Source organism: Vidua macroura, chromosome 1 (assembly GCF_024509145.1).
Source record: "Vidua macroura isolate BioBank_ID:100142 chromosome 1, ASM2450914v1, whole genome shotgun sequence".
NCBI lineage: Eukaryota > Metazoa > Chordata > Aves > Passeriformes > Viduidae > Vidua > Vidua macroura.
Genome location: NC_071571.1, coordinates 141139382 through 141151453, shown reverse-complemented (window position 1 = coordinate 141151453; position 12072 = coordinate 141139382). Strand labels below are relative to the sequence as shown.

The 12072-nt window shown below is 38.1% G+C and overlaps 1 protein-coding gene across 4 annotated transcripts in view; it reads right to left on the bottom strand.

The window, feature by feature from the left end:
- COL14A1 (collagen type XIV alpha 1 chain) overlaps positions 1 to 12072 on the bottom strand; it is a 112281-nt gene that overhangs the window by 53328 nt on the left and 46881 nt on the right. For all 4 annotated transcript variants that reach the window (XM_053994064.1, XM_053993911.1, XM_053993990.1 and 1 more), the window contains exons 14-19: positions 10330 to 10469; positions 8583 to 8709; positions 7560 to 7699; positions 4365 to 4497; positions 3161 to 3232; positions 2287 to 2438 (exon numbers count right to left, since the gene is read on the bottom strand). In XM_053994064.1, coding sequence (XP_053850039.1) covers positions 2287 to 2438; positions 3161 to 3232; positions 4365 to 4497; positions 7560 to 7699; positions 8583 to 8709; positions 10330 to 10469 — 764 coding nt within the window. The remainder of the gene's footprint in view (positions 1 to 2286; positions 2439 to 3160; positions 3233 to 4364; positions 4498 to 7559; positions 7700 to 8582; positions 8710 to 10329; positions 10470 to 12072) is intronic.

The window sequence follows — 12072 nt, the reverse complement described above, 5'->3', positions numbered from 1 at the left end:
TACTGTATAGACAAAATACATCCTCTTGATGTATTTATTCTGGATATATTTAGATTTTCTGAAGCTTGGTGATAAAGGCTGATTGTTTTGCTCTCTGGAGACAAAAAATCCTCCATCCCTGGGAGGAAGGAAAATCAGGTTATGAGACCTGGAAGCATTTTGAGCCAGAGCCTCAAAAACCAGTACCACAATAGTGGTGGCAGCACCGCCAAGCAAAGCCTTGCAATTGCTTAACTTGCCAGTAAAATTTAATCTCAGAGAGCCTCCAAAGTCTGTATGGGAGCCACTTACATCACATGTATGAACATGGTAAAAAAGAGAAACTATTCCTATGTTTCCTGTGCAGAGATCAGTGCTCTGAAGTGATGCTGTTGGAAGCAAGTCCCAAGGTCCAACGTCACATTTTGGACATTCCCTGGCCCAAGTCCATTGTGTGAATCTGTCACCTGAGCCAGCAACTACATGGATTTGGCAAGAAGTTGAGAGAAACATAAGCCCTTTAAACTCATGGGGGAAAAGCAGAAAATAGGTCTATAAAAGGGTTTTGTTGTTTCAAAGAAGACTGATGCATGTGATGATGGCAAAGGTTTGAAGCATATCCTCAAGAAAAGCCTCACCAGTTTAACACTCCAGGATACATTCAAAATACTTCTAGTTTTGGCAAGTGATACAAAGAAGGAAATTTATCTAGTGCACCCAGGTGTTGAGACTTGTCAAAGTGATCAAATTCTTTGATCAAAACTGAACTTAAACCATTAATAAATGTTCTTGAAAGATTTCTACATTCCTCTTCCATACACAAGCATTCAAAACACACAACTCAAGTTTCTGAAAAAATCCAACGAATTTTCTGAGTTTTTAGAACAGTGGATGCAAGCATTGAGAACTCTCCTCTCCACATGTGCATAATCTTCCACAGATCAATATAGCTTTCAGCAGTGAGAAACATTTTTGGCTTTAAAGAAGAGAAAAAATTTGATCTTTCCAGTATGTACAGCACACCCAAAAACACACATGCAATTTAGAGCTTGACCCCTCTGTATTCTACTACATTTTCTAGTCCCTGATTTTCAGCCAATTGCATCAAGAATTATAAAGCTAATTAATATTTTTATGGACAGGGAGGAGTATCTGAAACATATCACTGAAATCAGAGCCAAAAAATGTAAGTACTCACCACAGAACTGTCACGCTATAGTACATGTAAGCCCAAATTCCACAAAACTTTTGGTTTCTGCCTAAAAAATGTACTAAGAATATAAACACTCCCCTAAAATTGAACATCTGTGCTGTTTTATTGACATCTGTTGTGCACCTCTCAGGTGCTTGAAGCCACATGGTAAAATACACTCCTTCAATTAAAATGTGCCTAATTCTAAGTATAATCTTACATAAATCCTTTTTCAGTAAAGTATTTATGCACGTGATTAACTTCAAAGATGAAATGTGGTTAATCTGTTTGCTGAATTGTGATCAAAGATACTACAGCTTGAGAGTGTACTTAAAATTAAATAATTTGTGAGAATAGAGCCAAGATACCTACCTAATCATACAGTTTTATAATTTTATTTAATGAAATTTTGAGTCAGCTGTAATGCCATTTTGATAGTCACAATTTTAATATCTTTCCTACAGGTTTAATTTCATTTTCGTGGAGAGGAGAGGAGAGGAGAGGAGAGGAGAGGAGAGGAGAGGAGAGGAGAGGAGAGGAGAGGAGAGGAGAGGAGAGGAGAGGAGAGGAGAGGAGAGGAGAGGAGAGGAGAGGAGAGGAGAGGAGAGGAGAGGAGAGGAGAGGAGAGGAGAGGAGAGGAGAGGAGAGGAGAGGAGAGGAGAGGAGAGGAGAGGAGAGGAGAGGAGAGGAGAGGAGAGGAGAGGAGAGGAGAGGAGAGGAGAGGAGAAACAAAAATTGCTCAAGACTGTACAAACATTTAAGTGTCATTAAAACACAACTCAGGATACAAGAATGCCTAGGAGTAAAAAATAAAATTAAAAATAAAAACCCAACTTGGATAAATTTTAAAAAGTACAGGAAAACAAAGACAGCTGGCTCCTCTTTTAACTGTGAGCTTATTAAACATTTATGTGACTGGGCCTTGACCTTACATTCAATTGCTGTTGTCTGCAGTGCAGCACGTGCTGTACAATTAGAACTTTGAAGTTCAAGCTCACAGTAATATCAAACATAGATTTTTTTACTAATTGCAACCAAATTGTCATATAAGAAGATATCATGTCTCAGCAATTATTAAAGAAGCTTGTGAAGCCAATAACCAAACCCATACAGACCATTCTTACTGCTTCCTCAGCACGGTCACCTTGTGCAGTGAGATAGGTCACTCGGAACTGCTGAACGCTGTAGTCGGAAATGTCCCACGTCACCCTCAGACTTGAGGTTGTTTCATCATCTATAACAAGGTTTCTGACTCCTGTTCGAAAAACTAAACCCAGAAATATTTAATTTATATTTTCTCTATTATATTTTTAGATTTAATACCATTTTTATATTTTGCTGATTATCACCAAGTAGCTGCAAGCTCTCCTGAAGTCATGGTGGCTCTGAAGATCCACAGTGGGCAAAACCATATAGCTCAGTCATATTTGGGCTTAAAAATATAAAAACTGTAAGCACTTATTAAAATAATAGCTATCCTATACTTCTATTAACATATAATATCTCATCTGCTTTGTTAATCTTTCTCAGTTTATGGAGCTTTAAAATAATCCAAGCTAGAATGCTACAGAAGAGAAATAACCCAGAAATGCTTAAAAGTCAATTGTCTAATTACAGGGAAAAGAAAGAGAATACTCAAAACTAAGCAAAATTCTGAAGAGTTCCTAATCTCATATTTATAAAAGGGAAAGAGAACTTCTAGGTGAATTTTCCAAATCAGTCTCTGTACTCCTAAGTAATACCACAGGTACCATTCAGAGTCCCTACCCTGCGTAAGGGGTTGGCTCCTCATCCGTGCATGGCCTGTGCAGGAGGTTGGCCATGCACAGAAGGGGGTGCAGAGCAGCACAGTGTGCACCTCTCAGCAGTGACCTGCCTTCCCTTCAGGAGCATCCTCAGCAGCAGCACAGCTCTGCCCCCAGCCCTAGGGGTGCCTGTGGGCAGCGCTTTGCACGCAGCGTTTGAACTGTTGGCATTTGCTCAGCTTACCTGCTGTGCTGGGCTCAGGGGTTGTGGCACTGGTGGTGGTCACTGTGCTGGGCACTGTGGTAGCACTTGCAGCTGGAAAACAGGACTCAGTCACTAACAACAGCTCAACAAAACATGGAAGTCACAGCATTTTTCTTGTATGTCTAACTATGACAATGAAACTGTGTGCTCACACCTACAAGTATCCCACACACTTCAGACATTTCAGACACTACAAGGGAATTATTCATTTCATCTTACTTTAGGCACATATATTTGCAGGATTAGCATTTAGATCTGCAGATAAGACATAATCATAAACTGTATAATCAAATAAGAATGCATATATTTTCACAAATTTCTGGCTGAACTATGCATAATCGACTTCCAATTTGACCATTTGTTAAGGTTGTCAGATTAATTAAATTGAAAGCTTTATAGAGGTGTTTTACTTCTGTCCATGTAAAAAACAGAAAGTACACTCAGCAACACTGGGAAGTATCAGCATAATTTGGATGGGTGTAGGCTTCTTGTCTTAACAGAAGATTTAGAATTAAGCCTGCAGTTAAATTACTAAAAACAAATAAATTTTAGAATTTGCACATAAGAAATATAGTCGTTTACTTATCCAAGTAATTGTTGATAAAAAGAGAATAATCTTCCTGAAATACAGGCTAATGTTTTGATAATAAACTATAAAATAAGCTGGACATGATTATCATGTTTTATCTTTGTTACTTTCATGTCCTGTGTAAGCTTTTTGGACCATTATTTCAGCCAAGAGTGAATTCACCTCTAGTGACTATAAATTACATAAATAAGAAGGGAGTATATTGAAAATGCCAAACAAATTAAATTCCTGTAAATCATTTACTTTAAAACATTCAACCCACATCCCTTCCAAAATCTGATGTATCTTCTCATAAGGAACCCGGTTCAAAGACTAAATATTAAAATGAAAGATGGAAGAACATCAACCAGATCCAAAGGTGATTAATACCACAGCTCAGAAAGGGAGCCAAATCACTATTTTGATTCAATGCCATCTATCACATAATAATAAATAGGAAAAGCAAAAACTAGTCAGCAAAGTCTTGGTGCTGAACCACCACATTCTTCAATATTATAGCTACACAAGATGAACTATGTTTTATATAGAAGATACATGCCTCAAATTAAAATCACTTAAACATTTTTTAAAATCACAATCAAGAGTTTGTCTTACATGTAGCTCCAAGAATAGCAACAACTTCGCTTTCACTTTTGTCATCAAAAACTGCCAGCAGAGAAACTTCATATTCTGTGTCAGGCAACAGACCCTCTATAACATGACTGTCTGCATCTCCATTTATGACAACCTAAGTTATACAGCAAGATTGAAGAGTATTAGTTCTGCATCTGATTATTTTACATGAATTGACGGAAATGAAAGAAGGAAAATCTATTTTCCTTTAAAATAAATTAAATCTACACTCCAATCTGCCCAAAAATGTATTAATTGCAAAGAGTATATCTGGAAAAGCACTTAAGAATATTTAAAATGTATAGTATTATGCTTTTACCAACAGCTATTTAATTGCTAAAGCTGACCAAATGCTTTTTTTTATCACTACAATTCAAAACATTTATTAATAAAAACAACATAACAGGATAGATTAACTTCCATTCATACTTCTACTATTCAAACATTGTTATGACCAATGTATTCAGTATCTGCCCTGCCTTTAAAAAGGCTTTTTCAATACCAGAACTGTAGTCTCAGTTATGGTTCCATACTTCTGAATGGAACTTGAAAGAACATGTGCTTCAGGCTTGAGGATTAGGAGAGACATGCTGATGATTACTTTGCTATATAGTGTGAAGTTTTAAATAGTAATTTTCCTCATTTCTAGCTATGACAGCAGCAGAAAATTGACATGCAATGTAAACTGAAAGCAGGTTTCACTTCAGATTTTTGTGTGTTTCATTCATTTTATTGGAAGGGATCACCAGATGGGGAGGAAGTGGAACAAAAGGAACTATAAAAAGAGAAGGTACAGGAGCCTGAGCAGTAATTCTGGTGAAATGGGCTGGCCAGTTTTGGGAATAGTTTTCAGGTCACAAAACAGACACTACAACAAAACAACCTTTCTCTGGGTTAACACTGACAAGTTTTAAAGGTGGTCACAGTATACTCAACATCCAAGTTAGACTTATAATGGAAATCAAGCAATAGACATGTCCTGTGTAAAATCTGCCACTGAGGTTTGCAGAAACAGTGAATCACAATTCCTTCTTTTAACTGCCACAGGAGATTTCCTGAGTTGGTCCTGGGGAAAAAGGACCCAGAACACAATTGTAGACCTTCTGAACTCCAATACAAAAAGAAAACCAGAAAGAAATAAATTGGGGCCATGCCTCCTACAACTATCAAGTAATGAATCAGGCATCCCATGCTGCACACTTTCTGGCACAGATTTTCTTGGGAAAATTTCAGGAATAAGCTTTGAGTGAATCTATCTGCCTACTAAGTAGGTGCATGTAATGCCTTTCTTTTCAACTCCCCAGGGCCTCTAGTTGTGCATCAAATCATTATAAAATATCAATGCATAATTACTCTCTCACAAGCAACTTTGGCATACTTTCTGAAGCATCACTTCCTTCACCCTCCCCTCCCAGCTACAAAAAACAACACAAAGTGCTGAACTTTCAAGTGGGCAGGACAAATAGCAGCAACAAGTACACGAGCACAACAGCATGCATCCTCTACTGTAACCTAGAAATAAAAGGTCCCCCTTAAATTTATTCTGGCTTTTTAGTGCCAGCTGCATGCTCCTCACCCTTCAGCAGAGGGGGTGAAGTGAAATGAGAGGTGTGTGATTAACCACTGTCCCCTGACCCCACTCAGCTGGCAAGTTGGGTCTTGGGAGAAAGAAGGAGGGAGTGCATGTCCTGTGTCTGCATGACTGATCACTTAGCTGGGAAAGAAGCTTAAAGAGGCAACAGCCTGGAGGTATTGTGGTATCCTAGGCTTGACCCCATTAGAGAGGTCATGCAAGGAGAAGGAGAAAGCAGCTCAGGCATTTTTAATATCTCAGCATTCTAAAATATTAGAGCCTCCAGCAGTTCTTTGTGAATACAGTGAACAAGTAGAACTTTAGCAGTTCAAATATTTCTTGATAATTTATTCTCACACTGAAAGAATACAGATACCTCAAATCTCACTTAAAAATGTGACTTGAGGGCTTTCACTGGCAGCTACTCACTGGAACTGAAATAGAAACAAATGAGGTAATCTACTGCAGAAGAAACTGCTAGTGGATGACCTGTGTCCACTCATCTGCCAACTCCTTCTTTTCCCTGCTCACTCCTCTAATTTCTCTCTTTCTTGCATGACTGCCTCTCACTAGGTGAAAGAGAGGATAGGAATCAGGCTAAGCTAAATTTACAGAAAAAATGACACATAACCTAAGCTATAATGACTGCTTTCTGCCCTAATGGGTGACAAAATAATGCATGAAACCTAGGGCCAGGTGGGAAATGTCATTTTTTCCCCTGAGTTTTGTACCCAGATAAACAGTTTGCAGATGTGGCCTCTCCACACACTTCTGATGCCAAGAGAGAAAGATGTTTGAGGGTCACTAAAGACTGAGAAGTACAAAAGAAGCCAAAATAATGAGTTAATAAATAAAGAAAAAGAAGAAATGAGACAGACTATGAAAATTTGGGAAAGGAGAAAAAGTGTCTCTATTTCTACTTTGAAAAAGAAAATTAAAAAGGAGAAGGCAAAGGGATGAAAATAATTTTAAAATTTAGACTGATGGAAAGGGTACTATGGAAAAGGTGTACAAGGGCTTAATGCAAAAAAATACAGCATGAGAGAGAAAAAAGAGAAAACATAAAGAGGAATAGATGAACAATCTAATAAGTTAACTATGTGTACACTTTTCCCTTTGTAATGTTACCTAATAAGGCTTCAGAGGCAATTTTACTGTGGCCAGTACATTAGACAAACTTGGAGTTTTATGTGAGGATATCACTACTCTGGCTCAGCTACCATTATCATCTTGTGAAGAACATGAACCTCTAAAAACTGAAGTGGCCCCAAACAACAATGCTAGTCCTAAGGCTGTTGGCACATTACAGATTAGAATGACTATTCACAAAATACCTCTTCTTTCCCTACTTCTTCTTAAAAAAAAAAAAACAAAAAAACCCCCCCAAAAAAAAAAAAAAAACCACCACAAAAAAAAAAAAAAACAAACAAACAAACAAAAAAAACCTGGAATATTGATTTGATTTTTGTTTAGAGAGCTTTGCAGTGGGGCAGATTTTTCTGTAAGTCAATTGGCCATATTTAACTAGCAAATGTTGCTGCATAGTTGTCCTCAGAATGGAATTCTCCCTCCTTTTCACCCCTCAGGATGTCGAGGCAACTTACCTCCTCAGACTCCCCCCCATCCAAAGGAATCCATGCCAATCTGTAAAAAGCAATATCTGATGAGGTGGGCTTCCAGCTGACCCTGAAACTATCTGTTGATACTTCATCAATTTCCAAATGCTGGGGAGCTGGAACTCGTTCTGGAAAATATTACACACAAGAAAAGTGAGAGTGAATTATGCTCCGGCACTTCCATAGATGGCAACATTAGGCACACACCATTTTACTTGCAGTTTCTTAAAAGAGTATAACATGGGAGGTAGACACCAAAGGCACTAAGGAATAGACTCTTTATTCTTCCTGGACAGGCCTCCTTGTCCTCTTTCCACTGAAGGAGCTGCATGAAGCCCTAAGTCCATCTCCTTTGCTCAGGCTCTTTGCTTGTACCTCAAAGCAAAGTCCCAGTCTCTGCCCTTTCCAGACTCTGCGTACATTTCCATTTGCACTTTGCATGTGTCAATATCTTGCTCCATACGTGTATGTTCTCCCTTCCTCTTCCACCTCATCTTTCTCTTTCCTCTCCTTCCTCCTTTCTCTTCCCATTTTTGTTGGAAAGTATTGATATGTGTCATCAGCCATTCGATTAATGCAGAACTACAGTTACAGAAACTATAACTGTGTTAAACAAACTACAGGAACTTTGAATGTCTTATATTTTCTCCTTTTGATGTAGTTCTCTGTATGTAGTTCCTCTAGTGCCTGGATAGTTCAGTGGTTAAATGTATGATTCAAAACTCATCACACTTCATCTGGAGATACAAATGCCATCACACTGAATAATGCTTCAGAAAGCTGTGGAGATGCTTTCATGATGTCAAGCGATTACTCAAATGAGTTAAGAGGCAACTGGCCCCATAGTAAGGGAGCAAAGAAGCCAAGAGCAGCAATGAAAATAACAGAAAGCATTCCATATATTTGAATTCACAGCCAGAGACCTTTGCTGTAACTAATCTTACTTTCCAGTAACGTAAGAAGTTATAAAATTTCTTCTTGGAAAGCCTTCAGAAGTTCAGCAATACTTACTTGTGGTAAAGCTGCCAGTAAGTGGTTCAGATTGTCCCTCATCATACTGGGAGAAAAGAGCAACAGTATACTCTGTAAGAGGTGCCAAACTTTTCAGAGTATGGGTTGAAACACGACCAACTTCCACCTAGAGAAAGCATAATTTTCAATAGATATTGACCATACAATACACTATCATTGTGTGACATTCTTCTGGGTAATAATGATACAGAAGGAGAATGTCATGCAATTAGTAGAGAAATTCAGTGAAATTATGAAGAAGTATAAACTCAGGTCCATCAAAGCTGACAAAACCAGTTATAATAGAGAAATTACAAAAAATGAGAATTTTGCACTTATAGAAAACCATATAAAAGGAGAATTCAGCCTTGGTAAGCCCAGCTGTTCAGCTAACATCAGCACTGCATGTTCAGGAACCCAGAAGGGGAAGGAGCTTTTTGGACTATTAAACCTAACCCCTTACCATAGACAATCACTGCATAAACCCCTTATGTTTAACATTTGTCAAGAGACAGATGAGAGTTTTGCCTGGTCTCTCTCCAGGCTGCAGTTAAGTGACTTTGCCAGGGACATAAAACTCAAAGCTGTATAAACAGCTTATCAGTCCAACTATTCAGTGCCACATTAGCTCAGCACCACAGGGAAAATGCTACCAGTGCAGGGCAAATGAAAACGTGCCACCTGTTCTTTGAAGAGCCAAAGGAAAAGTGAACTGAACATTCATTCACATTACAAAGTTTACTACAACAAGCCTGAGATGTTCAAACACCACTGTGACCAGTACAGTCAGGCATATTATCTATATTAAGGGTAATCAATAGGAAGTGGTCAAATGATTTCTAATTTAAATTTTAAGGGACCTAGCAGAAAGGAAAGAAACAAAACATTGCATAGGTATACTCTCTTCTAAAGCTAGGAGCAGTTTCTTCAGGTTCAATACAAATATTCCACTTTATACAGATGAAAGGCCAGATATGTCCCAGAAGAAACATAATTACAGAGAACTACCATTAAAGACTTCTTTTTCTTGAGAGCCAAGTTATCCATGACAACTTATTTCCTAAGGGACCTGGACTGTTCTAATAATCAAACCCGCTTATTGCAATTATTTTTTAATATATATTTTTAAAAGTTTCTTTATTAATATTTCAGTATGAATCATTACATCCCATTTTGCATTCTCTCACAGAATTCATGCTGCTAAAAGGTATTATAATGCACCCTTGGTAACAAGGCAGAACTAAATATTGCAAATTATTAAATATAAGAGTCTAAGTTAGAACGTCTTGGTATTGCCTTAGCACTCTATTCAAGCCAAATCCTGCTTCTAGAGAGTCTCAATATATAATTAAAGCAATAAATATTGAGAAGATGTGGCAAAGCCTTTAGATAGTCTTTTTGAATGAGCTTGAGTCCATGATATGTGATCCATCAAAAGTCTTATCTGAACTGAATCAAGAATAAATATTTCCATACTATACATTTAGTCAAGATCCTGCTCCTAGCAAACTTCTGTTCCCTTGTCTCCCTCAGTTTATGTTCCCCCGACTGCTTAGAGTACTCTTCTCCAGTCATACGTACATCCAACATTAAGCAAACTCTTATATACACCAATTTTCAGAATTCTCTTGCAAATCTTTTTTTAGAGCTTGCATGGTAGCTTTTGTTTACAAACATTACCCCTAATAATTACAGAAATTTGGGAAGGCTTGAGATTGGATAAGGGAAAAATGTTGCTAAAATTTACCTCGTTGGTTTCTGTTCCGTCTGTTTTAACGTACATGATGCGATAGCCGTTTACGTTTTTGGAAGCAGGGTCCCATGATAGCTTAGCACTATTGTGTCCAACATCAGAAAATTTCAAGTTTGCTGGTGGACTGAGAGGCACTTGAAAAGAAAAGAGGTAAAACCATGAAAGTGATCCCAGGTTTTAGCTGTGAAATTTTTCATGTCTTAATAATAAATAGTATGTTTTACATTCAAAACTTTATATCACCAGTATTTCTATTCAAAGGCCTACATCAATGGAGCTACAAAATTACTTGAAGGCAGGCAAAAGGGCTTAGCTCTTTACTGAAACAGAACCTCCAGATTTGCTAAATGCATCTCAACTGATACTGAAAAAGAAATAAGTTGTTGTTCACTGGATATCATAGCAAGATCTAGCCTGCAGAACACTTGCAATAGATTTGGGGTTGTATTTGTGAATTAATTTAAGCCAGCTAGTGCTTCATCTCATACACATTTGGTTTTCATGTGTATCCCAGCAAAAATACTCCATGACAGTAGAATCTGGGCAAAAAACCTTCTGAATCCTAAAACACCTTGATATAAAGATAAGTTTGTCCAAAAAGCATAACCAGCTGAGAAGCTCTCCAAAGATGCTACTTTTTACCTGTACCTACCCTTTCTGTTAGGAAACTTTAGCTGTTTCCCAACAATAATCCCAGTTAAAGCCTTACTTTTATTCTATATATTCCTTGTCATGAGCTGAAGGAAAATGAGGCCATGCAAGAGACAGTCTCAGATTACATCCACTTCTCTGTTACACCACAGAAAGCAATTTGTGCTGTCTGTTACTCTCAGCAGTAGGTTCTGTATTAGTCCAGCATCTGCTACTTTCCTCTGAATTATAAAACCTTTCTCTACCCATCCTGCCTTCACACACACACTCCTCACCAGTCCACGTGGACAGATAAATTTCAGCACTTCAGAAGCTGCTTCCCTCACACAATAGCACCTGGGAAAAAGCAAAGATTTTAAAGGCCTTGTATATACTGTGAGCTCTCTAGCCAGGCCATGTATCAATCCAGAATGTGCAACCAGCTTAGGAACAGTGAAGTCAGCTTGGCTCTGAGAAAAGAGAAGATGGGAACACACTGGAACTGCTGTAGATGGGTTTGCCACACATTCTGGCATTCAACATATCCCTCTGAGTCTAGTGAAGGAGTATCATGTGCTGGCCTTCCTTTCTACTTTCTGTCAGCCATGAAATGCACTTAATTCCACCATCCAGGTCATACAACAAAATGCATCAGTCTCAGCTTCTTCCTCTTGGAGCCAGCCTCCTGACAGTATTGCTCTCAACCAGACAGGCAGTCCTGGTGCCAGACTTACGTGATATTTACAGTGAGTCTTGGATGAATCCCGGCCCCAAAATGAAACTACACCCTAGAATGAGCTTGCTGAGCATGTCTCTGTTTGGCATAGGGAAGGTTTTGCTACAGTAACCAAGATGATACAATGAGTAGAATATTATTTACTAAACACAGATTATTAGATAATACACCTAATACTACAGCAAATTTGGCAGATCACTCTTCAGGCAGATATATGCTCCAAGAAGAAAATACCAGGTAGTCTATTCATTAATTGTAAGCCAGAAATAATCACACTGAAAGAGAAAGAAAAAGAAACAACAACAACAACAAAAAAAAACCACCAAAAAAATCCCCACAAAAAAACCGAAAAAAGCTTAAATCAGATTCTG